This window comes from Eptesicus fuscus, chromosome 1 (assembly GCF_027574615.1).
Source record: "Eptesicus fuscus isolate TK198812 chromosome 1, DD_ASM_mEF_20220401, whole genome shotgun sequence".
Classification (NCBI taxonomy): domain Eukaryota; kingdom Metazoa; phylum Chordata; class Mammalia; order Chiroptera; family Vespertilionidae; genus Eptesicus; species Eptesicus fuscus.
Window position 1 is genome coordinate 41296764 of NC_072473.1, and position 18521 is coordinate 41315284.

At 40.7% G+C, this 18521-nt stretch overlaps 1 protein-coding gene across 2 annotated transcripts in view; it reads right to left on the minus strand.

Annotated features, from left to right (window-relative positions):
• ARHGEF9 (Cdc42 guanine nucleotide exchange factor 9) overlaps window positions 1-18521 on the minus strand; it is a 187921-nt gene that overhangs the window by 72031 nt on the left and 97369 nt on the right. For both annotated transcript variants that reach the window (XM_054716181.1, XM_054716177.1), the window contains exons 5-6: window positions 8842-9074; window positions 1895-2024 (exon numbers count right to left, since the gene is read on the minus strand). In XM_054716181.1, coding sequence (XP_054572156.1) covers window positions 1895-2024; window positions 8842-9074 — 363 coding nt within the window. The remainder of the gene's footprint in view (window positions 1-1894; window positions 2025-8841; window positions 9075-18521) is intronic.

An 18521-nucleotide genomic window follows, 5' to 3' on the forward strand; every position in this document is an offset into this window, starting at 1 on the left:
CAGTTTCCTCATTTTAAAAATGAAGATAATAGCAGTACCAAACTCATTGGCTGTTGTGAAGATTATATAAATTAACATATATAAAGTTCTTAGGAAAGTACACATCACACTATAAGCTCTACATAAATGAAAGTTATTCTATTGAGTATTACTATGTGCCCTATATCCTGTGCTACATACATACTCCTATTCATACCCACTAATGTCCCACAATCAAGGTCAGAGAAATTGGAAGTAATTGTCTTAAAGTGGCTGAATCCAGGTCAGACTCCATCGAAATTCCATGTTCTAACCACTGAAGCACAGTAGAATAATGATTCCTTAATGGAACAACCAGCTGCCCTGGAAGTTTTCTGAGGTGAGAATCTCAGAAGGCTTGGGTTCTAGACCCACTGATGCTATCAATTTATCTGTACCTATGAGAAATATGTTAACCACTCTCAATCTGTTTCCTTATTTGGACAATGGAAATAATACAATGGTTCCTATAAGCCTCACGTTATATGGCTGCTTGAAAGTGGCCATGTAAAATCAGTCCATGTGAAGGAAAGAGCTCTCTCAGAATTCAGAGCTCTCACCTTGTCCCTCAAAGTGCAATCCTTTTCCACTGACCCCTTCCCCACAGGCCTTTTGTTCTCTTCCATTCCTCTAGAATTTTGCTCACACTATTTCCTCTTCCTAGAATGTATTCGTCCCCACTTCCCCCCCAGATAGGCAAAAGCACATCTCACTCATCTCAATGCTCAGCATACCATTCTGATTATAGGCTGATTGTCTGATGTAGGGTTGTGGTCTCAAGAAATACCATCCTTTTCATACAGTTTATTTTCAATGCTGCCTACTGACAAGAGGGCATATAAATAACAAATCCATCCAGCACCAGATTTGGTCTCCTGGTCCCAGGAGCATGCCTCATCAAGCCACCTTAGCTTTTAAATAGATGCTCTTGCTGACTCCATCATGTTGGGGCTTTGTGTATCCTCCAACTTCTTTGGATTAAATAATCTGATGGTAAACTGCAATAGGTCCTTGGGTATTATTATACAATCAGGATGTGAGGGGAGGGGTTCCATGAGGAAGAAATCACAATCATGTTCCCAAACATGAGCTCTAAACTTGGGCTCCTGGTAAAAAAAGAAGGTGTCTCCCTTCCTTTCAAGTGGATCTAATGCGTGTAAAGGGTGGTAAAGTGATAGCTAAACCAAATATCAGCATCAGAAAATTAGAAATTCAAATTCTCCAGAAACTACAGTCCTTGGAATAGGTCCTTTTCTATGCTGTTCCCCTAAGCTGCTCTAAGTTATTTATTATTACTTAGTGTTGTATCTATGCCCAATGGAATGGGGTTGTGAAGTATTATTTTTATAAGCAGATGACAAAAATCAGAATTTGGTCTGTCAATTTGGCAGGGATGATAGTCATGGCCTGAAGTGTGCAGGCTTGGGTAGACCTAATAGATATGTCACGGTGAAGTGATGCTACCAAAAAGAAAATAAGTATGTTGGCTGGCCAACACCAGAGAACCAACCGTGTATTCTGTGTTTGGGAGTGAATTAGCATATAGATCTCCTCAGCCAAGTATTCATCTGGTGAAATTCCAGGACTTGAAAGAGATTTGAAAAGCTACTGAGTCAACCCAATTGTTTCCTGGCAATAAGCAAAATGATGAACCTTTCCTTTCTTAATGAAGCACTGTTACAAAGATTTCTCCAACCTTCTTAGAAAGCTATTCAAGTACACAATACCTCTCATTAGCAGGAAGTTTTGCTTTGGCTCTTATCTAAATCCTTCCTGCTACTCTTCAAATCTAATTTCTCTTCACCCATCCATGGCTATGTGCAGTTCTGGCTAAGCTGTTCAGACTTCCCAATATCTCTGTTGGTAAAGAGCCTACCTCCCAGTCTAGGACAGATGCCTGCCACTGGGCAATCTTGTCAATATTCTCCAAACGCCGCTTGCGTTCATTGATCTGCTGAGTCACATTTCTCATAACAGCCAAAGCAGCTGCCACATATCTGTAGTCACTGCGAAGACACAAAAGTACAAGTTGAATGATTCAATGTGCCAGAGAACCACTGTGCTACATGCCAACCCTATCATCCATTCTCTTCTTCCTACTTAGTATAATAGAACCCTGGTTTTCGAATAGAAGCCATGTCACATGGAGACTACATTACCTATCATTTTTTACAGTAACGGGTGACTATGTGTCTAAATTATGTCAAAAGATATGTAAATAAAAGTACCAAGAATATGCACTAAACAGTTTGGCTCAGTGGATAGAGCATCAGCCTGTGGACTGAAGGGTCCCAGGTTTGATTCCAGTCAAGGGCATATACCTTGGTTGCAGGCACATCCCCAGTAGGGGGTGTGCAGGAGGCAGCTGATTAATGTTTATCTCTCATCGATGTTTCTAACTCTCTATCCCTCTCCCCTCCTCCCTGTAAAAAATCAATAAAATATCTTTTTAAAAAAAGTGTCAAGAATAAGTTTTGAGAAACCTCTTTCAAGAAAATTGGCATACCATTATTTAGCCCTTACTTAATCATGATGTTTGGAATATAGATTTGATGGCTGAAGTTCTAGCAGTCATCTTGGACCAGTAGGATAAGGTCCAGACTCCTAGAGATAGGATAAGAGAAAGTTGGAGAAAGTCCAAGTCTTTGATGACTATGGCAGCCATAGATTACCTCCCTGCAGATATCTTTTTCATAAGATAAAAATAGACCCATATCTTTCCTATACCATTATTTTTGTGTCCTATCTGATACAACCAGCCAAAGACCAAGAGGGGATCTTCGCACATGCCTTGGTCCAGACAACTTTACCATTTCTTCTATGACCTATTTCTTTTTTTAAAATCCCCATTTTATTTTATTTTTTAATAAAAAATAACAGCATGGATAGAACTGGAGAGCATTATGCTAAGTGAAATAATCCAGTCAGAGAAAGATAAATATCACATGATCTCACTCATTTATGGAATATAATGAATGTTTATGTTGTTCATTATATTCCATAAATGAGTGAGATCATGTGATATTTATCTTTCTCTGACTGGATTGTTTCACTTAGCATAATGCTCTCCAGTTCTATCCATGCTGTTGCAAATGGTAAGAACTCCTTCTTTTTTACCGCAGTATAGTATTCCATTGTGTAGATGTACCACAGTTTTTTAATCCACTCATCTGCTAATGGGCACTTAGGCTGTTTCCAAATCTTAGCTATGGTGAATTGTGCTGCTATGAACATAGGGGTGCATATATTCTTTTTAATAAGTGTTTCTAGTTTCTTGGGATATATTCCTAGAAGTGGTATTCTTGGGTCAAATGGGAGTTCCAGTTATAGTTTTTTTAGGAAATTCCATACTGTTCTCCACAGTGGCTGCACCAGTCTGCATTCCTACCAGCAGTGCACATCATCATCAAAATGTCCATTCTACCCAAAACAATCTATAGATTAAATACACTCCCCCTTAAAATACCAATGGCATATTTCACAGACTTAGAATGAACTTTCCAAAATTTCATCTGGAATAAAAAAAGTCCCCAAATAGCTGCAGCAATCCTGAGAAAGAAGAACAAAGTAGGTGGGATCTCAGTACCAGATATCAAGCTGTATTACAAAGCCACTGTTCTCAAAACAGCCTGGTACTGGCGCAAGAACAGACATATAGATCAATGGAATAGAATACAGAACCCAGAAATAGACCCAAACCACTATGCTCAATTAATATTTGACAAAGGAGGCATGAATATACAATGGAGTAAACACAGTCTCTTCAATAAATAGTGTTGAGAAAATTGGACAGATACATGCAAAAAAAAAATAAAACTAGACCACCAAATTACACCATATACACAAACAAACTCAAAATGGATAAAGGATTTAACCATAAGATGGGAAACCATAAAAATACTAGAGGAATCCACAGACAGCAAAATCTCAGACATATGCCGAAGCAATTTCTTCACTGATACAGCTCCTAGGGCAATGGAAACTAAAGAGAAAATAAACAAATGGAACTACATCAAAATAAAAAGCTTTTGTACAGAAAAAAGAAACCATCAACAAAACAAGAAAGCCCACTGCATGAGAGAACATATTTGCAAATGTTATCACCGATAAGGGTTTAATCTCCAACATTTACAGGGAACTCATACAACTTAACAAAAGGAAGATAAACAACCCAATCAAAAAATGGGCAATGGACCTAAATAGATACTTTTCTAAAGAAGACAGAAAGAAGGCCAAGAGACATATGAAAGCATGCTCAAAGTCACTAATCATCCGAGAGATGCAAATCAAAACGACAATGAGGTACCACCTCACACCTGTTAGAATGGATATCATCAACAAATCAACAAACAACAAGTGCTGGCAAGGATGCATAGAAAAAGGAACTATCACCTATTTCTAAGGAACTCTGCCCCTAATCACTGTGAAATAACATCCTCCTGAACAATACAGAGATCATACATAGAATAGTGATTAGAACAGAGACTGAAGCCAGACTCTTTGAGCTCAAACCCTAGTTTTGTCACTCACTAGTGGTGTGGCCTTTGTCAAGTTTCATTCACCCTTTCAGTGACTTAGTTTCCCACAAAATGAGGAGCATTACCTTAGGATTTGTTGAGGGTTTAATCATCCATGTAAACTATTTTACTCCCTTACTCCAGTTTGATTTCTGTACAACTGCCAGACCCCAGTCTTCAAACACTACTGCATTTAATCACCTCCAGTGACACAATGCTTACTATGCCTCCTAACCAGTTTATTTTGTCTCAAGACAACTCTGTTAAAAAATAAGCTCTTCTTTATCCTGAATCTTTATGAATGTTAGCTATTATCAGTTTTTCTTCTGGATCCTACTACTGACTCATATTGAGCTTATGGCTGACTAATGTTTCCTACGTCTCTTTGAAATATGCTGTCTGGAAGCTGCATGTCTCTCAATCTGAAGTTTAACTGTTGATTTTTTAAACAGAACTGCAAATCTTTACATTTGTTCATGTTATATTTCATCCCTTTACAATAGATCCTCCAGCCTATGGGGGATCTATTGGGCTCTGTAACATTGTCAAAGTTATTCTCTGGCAATACTATCTGAGCCTGCCATTTAGAAGCAGAATAGGGTAATGATAGAAGGGATGGTTGCAGTGTCGAAGCTGTTAACATAAACAAGAACCTCTGTTCTTTGGGCCCAATTTCTGTCTCCTGCCATTCCTCTCTCTGATTTGAGAGCATCAGGAAAATGCCTTAAGCCACTTTCTGGAAGGTAAAGCATAGAGCTATACTGCCCAATAAGGTAGCCACTAGCTACATTTAAGTAAAATAAAATTTTTGTTCCTCAGTTTTATCAGCTACATTTCTCAGTACTCAGTAGCCATATATGGCCAGTGGCTAAAATATTAGGTAGCATAGATATAGAGCCTTTACATCACTGTAGAAAGTTCTACTGGACAGCACTGGCATGAGAATGCTTATTACCTCATGCCCCACTCAACCATGAATTAATCCCTGCCACTGTGCCATACTGTCAGTCGACCTTTGCCATTTTTACCTGGCTGCCTTTCTCACAATGTTTATAGAGGAAATATTCCGATCCCTAATTTGCCCCTTTAGCGTTAGTAGTGTGTGAAAAAAGTAAATAGCTATGGTTCAGTCAGAATCCTGCTCAGAGTCCCGAGGACTCCAGATGATGTCTGGGCCCAGGCCCCTAATGAAGAGATTGACTGAAGCAAGATTGTATTACTCCAGATGTCAGCTAAATGCCCTCTTATACATAGTCTTCATTCTTGTCAGCTTAAGGAAGGTTGGGTGGCAGGATGGGGACATGTCACCCTTCTGTAAGCAAAGGTAGTATTGTTCTCCGTTTATCTCTCTCCATCCATCTAATCTTCTACCTCAGCAAGCCACTCTGACTGCCTGCATTTCAGACCTACCTATCTTAACATCTATCACACTAAGCTTTTAAGCTGGCAGCAACTTCTAATTGCCTTCAAATCCAAGCTACTCTGACATGCATCACAGGAGCTGCCATCTTGATGCAGCTTGCTGAACCTGCTAAAAGGGGTACAGTGCTTGGCTCAATAGGGCATGCCGAAGGAAAATAGGGACTGATGTAGCCTGTCACTGTCTGAGCCATTCTCTCAGCACTCTTGATCCCAGGGGATAGAAGGAGAGGGGATCAGGGACCCAGAGGGAAAAGAGGCCTTGAGGCAGGGGTTCCAGTCACAAAGTGAAGTACCACAGGAATGGCAAATCCCAGGCAGATGACCTATCTTATTGGTTCCCACTAAACTCAAAAGGCCCTGAGGTTGCTTTGACCTAAGAAACTAACATAGCTTTTTGCTGTGCTTTGAAAATGGTCTTTCTGAGCTCTTAAAATCAATTATGTAACATATAATTTACCTAGTTGAAATCATCCATCCCCAAGTATGATTTTTAGAGCCTTCTGCTAGGTTCCATGGAATAGAAACTCAGGATTAGGTGGGAAATGAACTGTGATATAAAAACATTTGAGAGCCACTATTTGAATATACCGGTTTTAAAACTATTGGTCTGGAGGTTGCTCCACTGAGATTTAGGTACAATAGTGGCTGCTTCTGGTCATTTAACACCATGAAGTATAACTGTGGAGGGCATTTAGGCTCATATTATCATGAGTTAGCAGAACCAGAAGACACCTTGCAGATGGGCTAATACAATAGCTGACAAACCTTCTTGGGCATGGAAATCACTTGGAGGGCTCTTTAAAAAGGTTTAAAAAGTTAGGTTCCCAGTACTGGATAGGTGGCTCAGCTGGTTGGAGCACCATCCTGTACACCAAAAGGTTGTGGGTTTGATTCCAGATCTGGGCACATACCTAGGTTTCAGGTTCAATTACAGGTTGGGGCATGTACAGGAGGCAACTGATTGAGGTTTCTCTCTCACATTAATCTTTCTCTCTCAAGTCAATAAGCATATCCTCGAGTAAGGATTAAAAAAAAAAAAGCCTACAGTTAAAAAACAAAAAGAGCTAAGTTCTCAGAACACTGTCCAAAATTTGTGTCCCTGTTTTGCCACAGACTTGCTCTTGGTCATTTCACTGTCTGGGCTTCAGTCTCTCCAGCTATAAAAGGAGGAAGTCTGACTAGAATACCTTCCTTTAAGGGTCTTTCCATTATAAGTGCCATAAATATTTTCCATTTTTATTTTCAAAATATCTTAATTTTAGTGGGGGTTCTTCAGTGTCTTACATTAGTTCTCATAAGAAACTGTATCCTTAAAAAACTTGGCACTCAGTTCTGACAATGGGTTATATTAAATCTTTTCAAATGAGATTTAGTCACCTTTAAATTTCATATCTAATGAATATTCCCACCATTCCCAAGCTAGCAAACAGACTCAGGGAGGAGAGAGAAGAATCCTCCTTTGCAAGGTCCCTCTCTACTTGCCTTCCTCATAACTAACAGAGCATGGAAGGCAGAATTACCACTGGTGGTGTTACTTACACAAAGGGAGAGTCCAGTGTCACTGTATTTGGATTCATATCTGAAATCTGTCCAGGGATCCAAAACTACTGAAGCACATGACCCATGATTTACTTAGAAAAACAACATCAACTTAAAAATAAACGCATGGATTGACCTAGAAGTTTGACATAAACAAAACCAACTGGCCAAAACCCATGGCCTTATGCAACTAGCTCTAGAAGTCATATCCAAGGAACCCAGGCAATGGAGCCAAATAAAAGTAGGAAGCAGGCCTAATACGAATCAGATAGGAAGCTAAAACAATTGGCCAAAGGCCTTCTTTCTTCTTGGAGTGCTCAATCAGAAAGAAAGCAGAGAGCTGGGCCAGCTGGTCTAAGATCAGGGACCTAATACCAATTAAAGGCAGTCTAGAAACAGGCTGAGGACTTTAGTTCATGAAGTAAAACACGTGAAAGAGTGGGAGAGTGGGGGATGGTTCACTTTAGACCATCCCCATTGTTGGAGATGACACTCAGCATATACCTTACTGGTAGGGGGTTTGGGGTGCCATTTCCATTTTGAGAGATAAACTCCTTGGTCCATTTTGAGTTGGTTTTCTTGAAAATATTAAAAACCTTTGAAAAAAACTTCAGGGGAAATTTCAAGTCTATTTTCCCCCAGTATGTTCAGGGTCTAACAGGAAAGTACAGTTGGAATGAGGCAGAGCAGGATAGAAAAGATAAAGAAAAGCAAGGAGTTAGCCTTGCAGAATAAATGTAAGGTCGGTATAGTTGGGCAGGATGTTACCAAAATATTTAAATCTATTAAGCAGAGTAGAAAATAACAGTTGAACAATTATTCCATCTGTGTTGAATTACTTGGCTAAACTCAGGACTAAGGACCAGACTATAAGCTCCCTGAAGGCAGGGTTTAAGTTGTACAATAATGATGATGCATAATGATTTTTGTGCATACTGATTTACATCTTTTTTTAAAAAAACAGAACATGATCATATTTAATACACAAGTTTGATACAACCAAAAAGTAAAACACCAGAATAAAATAGTAACAAAAACATGGTATTTCATTTGCAATGCATAAAAAATGGTTAACATCTTTAGTCATAAACAAGCTCTTAAAAAAAAGTAACAGAGGCACTATAATGTAAGGAAACTTGATTTACAACTTTATAAGCAACCCTCATAAGCCTTCCCTTACTTTATACACATAACAGCCTTGAGAGGTAAGCAAGAATATGTCATCATCCCATTGTGCAAAGAAGCTAACAGAAGCTCAGACAAGGAAAAAGAACATACATACTCAGTAAGAATCAACATGTAGAGGAGGCACTTTCTTTCACTCCTGCCTCCCTTAATCCCTTACCTATGGTCCTGGGCAGTATACTTGAGGAGCTCAGCCAACTGTAAGGGATACTTGCAGATTTTCTGGACTGGAGTCAGAAGGAAACCATCAATAGCTATGTCGATCATCTGCTGCAAGAGGCGACAGGCCTCAAAGAAGTGCTGATAGCGGCTGTCCTTCATCAGTTTGGAGAGCTCCATGCAGGCATCCAGATGGTTGTTACAGTACTCAGAGTATATCCAGAATCCATCTTGCTGTGAGCAGAAGAAAAAATGAAGAGAAAGTAAAAGACTGCTGAGGATTCCAAAAGAAGTTTTGGAGAAATGGAAAAAAAAGACCCTGTTGTTACGTAAAAATATTAACATGATAATATCAATCTTCCTAAATTGATTCATAATTTAATAATAAAAATTAATTATTTGGAAACTAGAAAAATTTATTGTAAAACTTTATATAGAAAAATAAATAAGTAGCCATAGTAAGGAAATTCTATAAAAGAAGGGTAATGAGGAGAGACTGGCCTTCACAATAGGAAATATACCACAGCAATAAAACTTTAGAAATTTCTGGCAAGGGCAGACTAATTTTTTTAGAAAAATCTTAGCCAGAAAAGCTAGAAAAATATAATAATTTCTGTTTGAAGAAATCACATTATCCAGAGGCTCAAACTGTCTCCACAAAATATCCATTAGGAAATACACCTTGGATTATTTAGGGGTAAAGAGGTCATGATGTATGCAAATTAAACAGATGGCTAAGAAAAAATATATGAGTGGATGTATGTACATGTACATATACATATAGAGAGGTGGGAAGAGTAAAGAGAAAGACGGAGAGCATATTCAAATTATAAATTAAAAGCAGCGAAATGTTATGTTAACAATAAGTGAATCTGGGCAAATGGTATATGAATGTTCTTTGTACTTTTCTTACTTTACAACTTTCCTATAAGTTTGAAATTATTTCTAAGTTTAAAATAAACCTCTATAAATGTCTTATACATTGTTTAAAACTCATACAAAGTTTACTTGATACATAAAAAAAGCCTAAGAGAAATAATAGGCAATACAAATTGATAGGTTAAAAAAAAATCAAGATTGAGTTATTACACACAGACTTAAAAATATTATTTAAAAAATACTAAATAGGCAAGTCCTACAGATAAAAAGAAATTAGAAAAATATATATCTAAATAAAGAGGGAGAGAGTGTGAGTAAAGGGGCAAGGGGGGCGTGTGTAGTATGTGTGTGGGTGAATGAGGAACAGATAGATATCTTAGGAGTCCCAGGAACTGTCAGATCAGGCTCTCCTAGATGGGGAACCCCTGCTGATGCTGAAGGCACCCCCAGACTGGCTAGGCTTTGGTGCGGAACCCACAGCATCTTATAGAGGGGAGTAACAGAGGCCAGGAGTGCTACAACACCAAAATCCAGACTGACCTCACATAGCACCTCAAGACCTGTGCAGGGAGCTGCTTGCCAGCCATAACACATGTGGAACCACCACCGTGCTTGGGCAGTGAGCAGCATGATGCCATGACATAGGTCCCAGATGTCTGCAGTGAGTACTCACTAGACAGACCTCCTGAGCTGTGCCTCTTAGCTGAAGCCCAAACCCAGTGCCCCAGAATCCTGTGCTTCAGGTCCCCACGCTATGAGTGCAAGCCACGGGTATCCCACTCCTTGCTCCATTCCTAGTCCTAGTAGAGAGCCACAGCCTGGTGCATGCTACACCTTCACTCAGATATAGCCCTCACCCAGTGATTATCCCATCTCCCACACAGAAAGAGCCTTTGGCAAGAGTGCACTCTGTCAGCACACAGACAGAGCTTTGGCTGGTGTGCACCCCACCCACAGCACAGACAGAGCTGCAGCCCAGTGTTTGCTATGCCCCCAGCAGAGACAGAGCCTCTTACCAGTGGGTACCCCACCTTGGCACAGGCAGAGCTGCAGCCTGGTGTGCGTCCAGCCCATGGCAAAAACGGAGCCTTGGGCCAGTGTGTGCTACACACCCAGCAGATACAGAGCCATTAGACAGTGGGTGCTCTGCCACCAGCACAGACAGAGCTTTTGGCTGCTGAGTGCCCCACCCCCAGCATAGACAGAGCCTTTGGACTGTGTGTGCTCTGAACCCAGCACAGACAAAGCTGTCACCTGGCACATGCCCTACCCCTAGCCCAGGTCAGAGCTGCTGGCGGGACCTGGTGTGCCCAGCAACAGGTCACAGGACCACGCTGCAAGTGCACTGCTAGAGGGACTTAGGCACCATCCTGCCTTAGAAGCTGGGGCCACACAGAAAATTGCATGCCAGAGAGTTCTGGGCCCTCACAGAGAGTCACAAAATAGAGCAACTATGCACCCATAGTTGCCAACTCTGAGAAACAGAAAACTGAGGGACCAGGCTGGGGGAGAAGGGGGTACAACTCAGAGCAGAGACAATAACGGTGTGAAACTCAAGGCAGACCCAACCCCTGGGGTAGGGGTCCAGGACCATTGGACTGCTAGGGGCTTTAATGCATGGGACCCCCAGCAGGGAGCCCAGAGCAAGAAAGAGACAGAAAATAGGGAGACAAAGAAACAATCCCCAAGGAAAGGAAAGGAATAATCGCCAGAAAAGGAACTAAATGAAACAGAGGCATGCAAAATGTCAGAGAAAGAATTCAGAGTAAGGGTCATAAACAGGCTAGATGAGAAAATCAACAACTTATGTAAGAATCAAAAGGAAATAAATAATGATACAACTACAATAAAAAACACAATGGAAGGTTTCAACAGTAGACTAGAAGAAAGGGAGGACCGAATCAGCAAGCTAGAAGACAGGGTAGGAAAACACACCCAATCTGAACAGCAATTGGAGAAAAAAAAAATAGAAAGCAGGAGGAGAGTTTAAGGGAGCTTAGGGACAACATGAAATGAAGCAACATCCATATAATAGGGGTGCCAGAAGGAGAACAAGAAGAGCAAGGATTAGAAAACATATTTGAAGAAATAATGACAGAAAACTTCCCTGATTTGAGGAAGAAAAAAGTCACACAAACACAGAGATTCCCAAACAAGATGAACCCCAAAAGACCCACACCAAGACACGTCATAATTACAATGGCAAACATTAACAGCAAAGAGAGAATCTTAAGCACTGGAAGAGAGAGACAGAGAGTTACCTACAAGGGATCTCCCATTAGATTATCAAATCATTTCTCACCAGAAACACTTCAGGCCAGAGGGGAATGAAATGAAGTATACAAAGTGATGCAAAGCAAGGGAATGAATCCAAGAATACTCTATCCAGCAAGGCTATTATTCAAAATTGAAGGGGAAATCAGGAGCTTCACAAATAAAAAAAGGCTAAGGGAGTTTACTACTACCAAGTCAGCAATGCAAGAAATGCTAAAGGGACTGTTGTAAAAATAAGAAATAAAAAGGGAAGAAAAAACACAAGCACAAAAAATAAAAATGGCTACAAACAAGTACTTATCAATAATAATCTTAAATGTAAATTGATTAAATGCTCCAATCAACAGACATAAGGTGGCTGAATGGATAAGAAAACACGACCCATATATGCTTTCTATAGGAGACCCACCTCAGAACAAGGGACTCACAGACTGAAAGTGAAGGGATGGAAAAATATTTTTAAGGCAAACAAAAATGAACAAAACAAAGCTGGGGTACAAATACTTAATCTGACAAAATATACCTCAAAGTAAAGGCCATAACAAGAGATACTGAAGGCCACTTGATAATACTAAAGGGAGCAATTCAACAAGAGTATATAACTCTGGTAAACATATATGCAACCAATGCAGGAGCACCCAAATACATAAAAAAAAAAAAGTTCTGGAAGATATCAAGGGAGAGATTGACAGCAATACAATCATAGTAGGGGACTTTAATACCCTATTGACATTATTGGATAAATCCTCCAGACAAAAATTCAACAAAGAAACAGCAATCCTCAATGACTCAGTAGATCATATGGACTTAATTGACATCTTTTGAACATTTCACCCTAAAGCTACAAAATATATATTCTTCTCAAGTGCACATGGGACATTTCCAAAGATAGAACACATATTAGGACACAGGCTAAGTCTCTACAAATTCAACAAGACTGAAACCATATTAAGCATCTTCTGAGATCACAATGGCATAAAACTAGAAATTGAAAGGGTTAAAGAGAGTAAAATGCGACAGAGAAAACATATTGTGCTTAGCATATATCTTGCAGAAAGCTTGCAATCTTGAGCACGGCATAGTCTAGATAGCCACTGGACATCTGGAGCCAGGAAGAGCCAAGGACAGATCAGACCCTTACATCAACAGAATGGCTTGTAGCCAGCAAAAATTAATAAAAACATTTCCCTACCTGCACTCTCTGTTGATTCCTTTGTCGGACCCAGCCTACCTGTACCCAAGTGCCTTAAATAAAAGCTTATTTTGATACATTATGGCCTCATGTCATAGATGTTGGACCCCAGCCCACTCTGCACCTTTCATTTGGCACCAAAACCCAGGAAGGTCTAGTGAGGGGTCTGGTAAGAGCCATTGCAGGGTTCCAGCAACTGGGCACTTGGTACTCAGAGAGACCATGATTGTCCACCTTCTGAGCTCCCCGTGTGTCCAAGGAAGGCCCCCAGCCATGCATCTGCACAGCTGAACTTCTACTGGACTCGTGACACTTACTTGGGTCTCCCTAGCTTTCCTCCAGACTTGTCTGGGTTGTGCCCATGACTGGATAGTAGACCTCTCCTTGCCTTGCCTCCTTCTCCATCAACACTGGGCATAAACTCATGAGTAAGTGGCTTTAGTCTGTTTTCCTACATTCCGGACTGTCCTGTCATTTTGGGTTTGGAGCCAGGCTCCAGGCTGTTACTGTATGGCTGGCCCCACGAAAATCCAGCACTGGTCAGGACAAGTCCTCCAGGGAAACTAGGTTCCCTTGCCCACTCTCTTTCTGGGGACACCTGTCACAGAGGGAGGGCTCCGTCTATTTCTTGTGAACATTAGGGGGAGATGGAGACGCCTTTCTCTGCCTTAACTTCACTGAGAACAGACCTTAAGCCACAGCCCGTCACCATGGGGAATTCACAGTCGACCATTCCCTGCACCACACCCCTGGGCTGTGTACTTAAGAATCTTCATACCCTGCAATTTACTGGCCTCAGTATAAATTAGAAAATGGGTCCCAATGGCCTGAAAACGGCACATTCGATTTCCAAATCTTAACTGACCTTAACAATTTCTGCTGCAGAGAGGGAAAGTGGTCTGAGGTCCCATATGTCCAGGCTTTTTTCATACTCAGTACACATCCTTCTCTCTGTGACAGCTGCTCACAGACTGTCTTTCCTCACTCTAAGCCCCCGAGGATCTCAAATCCTCCTCTTCCTTCACCACTTTTGATCCCATTGACCATCCTCCAGCCCCCGAGACTATGGCTCCTCCAACTCAGCTGCCTGAGAAGGCAGCCCACAAAGCAGTTAATTATGAAAAATTAGCAAAGATCACCCAGGAAAGACATGAAAATCTGGCAGTTTTCCTCTCTTGCCTTACACAGGCCATGAGAAAATACACCAATCTTGACCCTATAAGCCCAGAAGGAACAATTACCCAACAAGACCTTTTAAACATGACATTTAAGGTCTTTAATAATAGAGACGAAGAAACCCAAATCCAAAAACAAAGGCTAGATCAGGCCAAGGCTGAGGCCCAGATGGAGGCCTTTCAGCTCCTAGCCACCACTCTTATGAGCCCCAAACGAAGTGCCGGTTCTCCAACCAAGGGTAAGTTAGGGGCTAAGCCTCCTCCAGGCCCATGCTTCAAATGCAATAAGGAAGGACACTGGACCAAGTCCTCCCCAAACCTGAGACCCCTGCGTAGGCCTTGCCCAAAGTGTGGAAGGGAAGGCCACTGGAAATCAGACTGTATTCTGGCCCCTCCAGGTCGGACCTCAGCAAGGCTGCCCTCTGGGTCCAGTTTGGAGCTTTCAGACCTCCTGGGACTGGACACCGAAGACTGAAGCTGCCCAGGCCCACACAAGGCCCCACAGACTTATATCACCAGGACAGAGCCTCGGGTAATGATTGTGGTGGCAGGTAAGCTGTTTCCTTTTTAATTGATACTGGGGCCACTTATTCTGCCCTCTCCAAATTCACAGGGACCCTTGTCCCCTCTTCAGTCTATATTATGAGGATTGATGGATTAGTATCAGTCATTAGCCACCTAAACTCTACACTGCATCTTACTAAATACCCCCTTATCCACTCTTCTTGCCTGACTGGAACAGTACAGGCATCCCCTCATAAAGCCCAGTTGTGTCAAATGACAGTCACCTACCTCAGTTTCACTCTCACCTCACAAAACTATGCCATTCCTTACACTGCAAAATCTTTATCTCCTCCATCACTGTCCCCTCCTCTAAACAAAAAAGACTCTCCTTTCTCAGACTTGCTAGATACTCTCGCCTCTGAGTTCCCAACTTCAGTCTTCTCACAAAGCTCCTCTATAATGTAACATGGCAAAGGGACTCCTCAATGAGCCTTTGATCCCAAGGCCAACATTCTCACCCCTTTAATGCTCTGAAAACTGCTCTGACCTCAGTGCCTTCTCATACCACCTGCCCCTTTTTCCCAAAGGACAACTTTCTCTACTGCAAAACTACAAACCTTACTTAACAGTTGGGCTACTATCAGAAGCTGCACTCATTATCACCCAAACCTTAGCATGTTATCTCTAGGGGAAAATATGGCAGTTTTAAAGCCAAGCAGCTAGAGGCCTGGGAATAAGCTGCTTGGCTTGTTCCCTGCCCACCCCCCAACCTTTTCTCCAGCCTCATATGCCTATACATAATTTTCCAAAGTCTTTGACAACTTAAAAACTTTGGAGCATTGCTTGGTTAAATGATAAACATCTAAATATTTCAACAAGTTTCAAGTTCACCTAATTTTAGCTTTTATTACAGAAAGTCTATAAAGTAAATTTATAACTATTAATAAAGTGCCCTATACTTCATTAAAGACATATTTCTTTTTCTTTTTCTTTTTTTAAATATATTTTATTGATTTTCTACAGAGAGGAAGAGAGAGGGATAGAGAGCCAGAAACATCGACGGGAGAGAAACATCGATCAGCCGCCTCCTGCACACCCCCCACTGGGGATGCGCCCGCAACCAAGGTACATGCCCTTGACCGGAATCGAACCTGGGACCTTTCAGTCCGCAGGCCGACGCTCTATCCACTGAGCCAAACCGGTCTCGGCAAAGACATATTTCTTAAAAGTGAGAATGTTCATAAATGTCAATCTAAGAAATGCTGACTGTTTATAAAAGGTTTGTAAGAAGAAATGTTAAAAGGAAGTTATATAAATGACACAGGCCAGAAAGCCAGAAAAAGCAGAATAAGGAAACTGAAATAGTAAAACAGCAGTCCACAACCACATAAAAAATCCTATCTTCCTTAAACCAAGGACATTTAAGAATAAGCGATTTGATAAGATTGTTGTTAAAGTAATAAATTTGACAGTAAAATAGTAGTCAAGTTTTCAGAGTAATTTAAATTGGCTAATTGAAATAAGCAAATATTCTAGAAAAATTGATTGTACTGTACAAAAAGCTGTTCCTAAAGTGTTAACAAAAATTTTTATGGGTAGTTCATCTCATGGTAAAATTGTAAAACATGTAATAAACCTAAAGCAGTAATATTTTAGTGCAAAAAGTTAAAATTTAAAAGCTATCAAGACTACATTATAAAATTTCCAAAAGCCTCCTAATATTTAAATTAAAAAAGGGGGGATAGTAGAAGAATATCATGTAAGGAAAAATATCCTGTAAGTAAACTACATCTAGAAAATTTTTACTTTAGAAAATTAAGTTTCATTTGTAATGCTAACAGCAAGACACCTATGAAAAACACACATGGTGTCAAAACAAGCCAAAGGAAAATCGTTTGGGCAAAAAATGAAAAAGGATTCCAAGTCAAATTTATAGAAAATATTCCTTCATTAACTTTTGGTCAAGAATATGGTTGTATATTTTCAGAAAACAACTCCAAGACCATGTGGATTCCTGCAACAGAGAGGAATTGACAGGACTGCTCCAGCCATGAAGACAGAAGAGAAACAGTCCAGAGATGGAAGACGCTGACAACGCCTTGCCAGACTAGCAGACAGAAGCTGTGTGTCGCTGAAGGTTGCCCAGGACCAAACCAAAGAAGGTCGGACCTGCATCACCACCATTTGTACACCATCCAGAACTGAAATATCATTGCTGACATGTACACATAAGGAACTGTTTGACATTGAAATTGGGACTCAAAAGAACTGTTGGCCCAGAAAGAAACTCACTACAGACTGATTCATTTGCCTCTCAGCATAACCATTATTGCTTGTCTCATTTTCAGTTCTTATAAGTGTATTTCTTGTATCACATGATCTCACTTATCTAGGGGAAATAATGAACAACATAAACTGATGAACAAAAACAGACCCGGAGACAGGGAAGCATCGATCAGACTGTCAAACCTCAGAGGGAAGGTAGGGGAGGGTGGGGGAAAGGTGGAGAGATCAATCAAAGGACTTGTATGCATGCATATAAGCCTAACCAGTGGTCAGGGACAACAGAGGGGTAGGGGCATACGTGGGGAGGGGTTTGGGATTGGAATGGGGGCATGAGGACAAATATGTGATACCTTAATCAATAAAGAAATTTAAAAAAAGAATAAATGATTTGAGAATAAACCTCATTTTGATATATTAGATTACAACCTTCCAAACTAATGTATCTTTCCTTCCACCAGGCCATTTGTCATAACTTGTATTATCCTAACTTTTACCCCAGTAATACTAAAATGTATAAAACAGTTTCTCTCCACCAGGTTACAAGCTCTACTTATACTCAGGAAATACCACCCCTAGATACCATCAAAACCTCCTTTTGTGCCCAGGCCTCATCCTACTTCTGACCCCCAGAGCAAAGACAATAGGTGTAGAAACTCACCAGGGCAAAAAGCTCCAGATGCCTAGCAAGGGATGAAATTGGGGAAAACAAAAACCTTGTTCCCCACCCCCCTGCCCCGGTAACCTCCCCTCCCATTAGCCTTCCTGGAGAAAAAATAGCCCCTCTCACATATCAGCCAAATGACTAATAGATTATATATCCAGGCTTCCACATTCCTGAAAATTGTGACTGACATTCCCCCACCTGGCCCACATTATCCAATCCGAAAGGTGCAAGATATTTTCAAACTTATTACAGAACTCTGGTTCTAGGGCAATTTACAGAATTTCTCTCCAGATCACACCTATTTATTTACCTTCATAGTGCTTGTGAATCTTGCAGATCTCTTATATCCCAAAAATAGTCCCCCTACCAGCCTTAGACTATATTTTAGCCAAAGAGAAAGGTGTTTGTTTAATTGCTAAAACCTCCTGTTGTTTTTACCTAAACTCTGCAGGTCAAATAAAGAAAAAACACAACATTTCACAGCATTCAACAGAATACTCAATGGCTCAAGGATATCAGTCAGAACAGTATAGAGCCGTCCATATGATCCAACCTATAAGCAGCTCTGCCCAAATTAACCTGGCTTTTACCCCTTTTAGGCACCCTGATACTATTTCTCCAACCCCTACTCCTTGGGCCCTGCATTTTCAGAATAATTACCAAATTTATACAAACAAGTTTACAAGTCCTAGTTAATCAGACAGTAG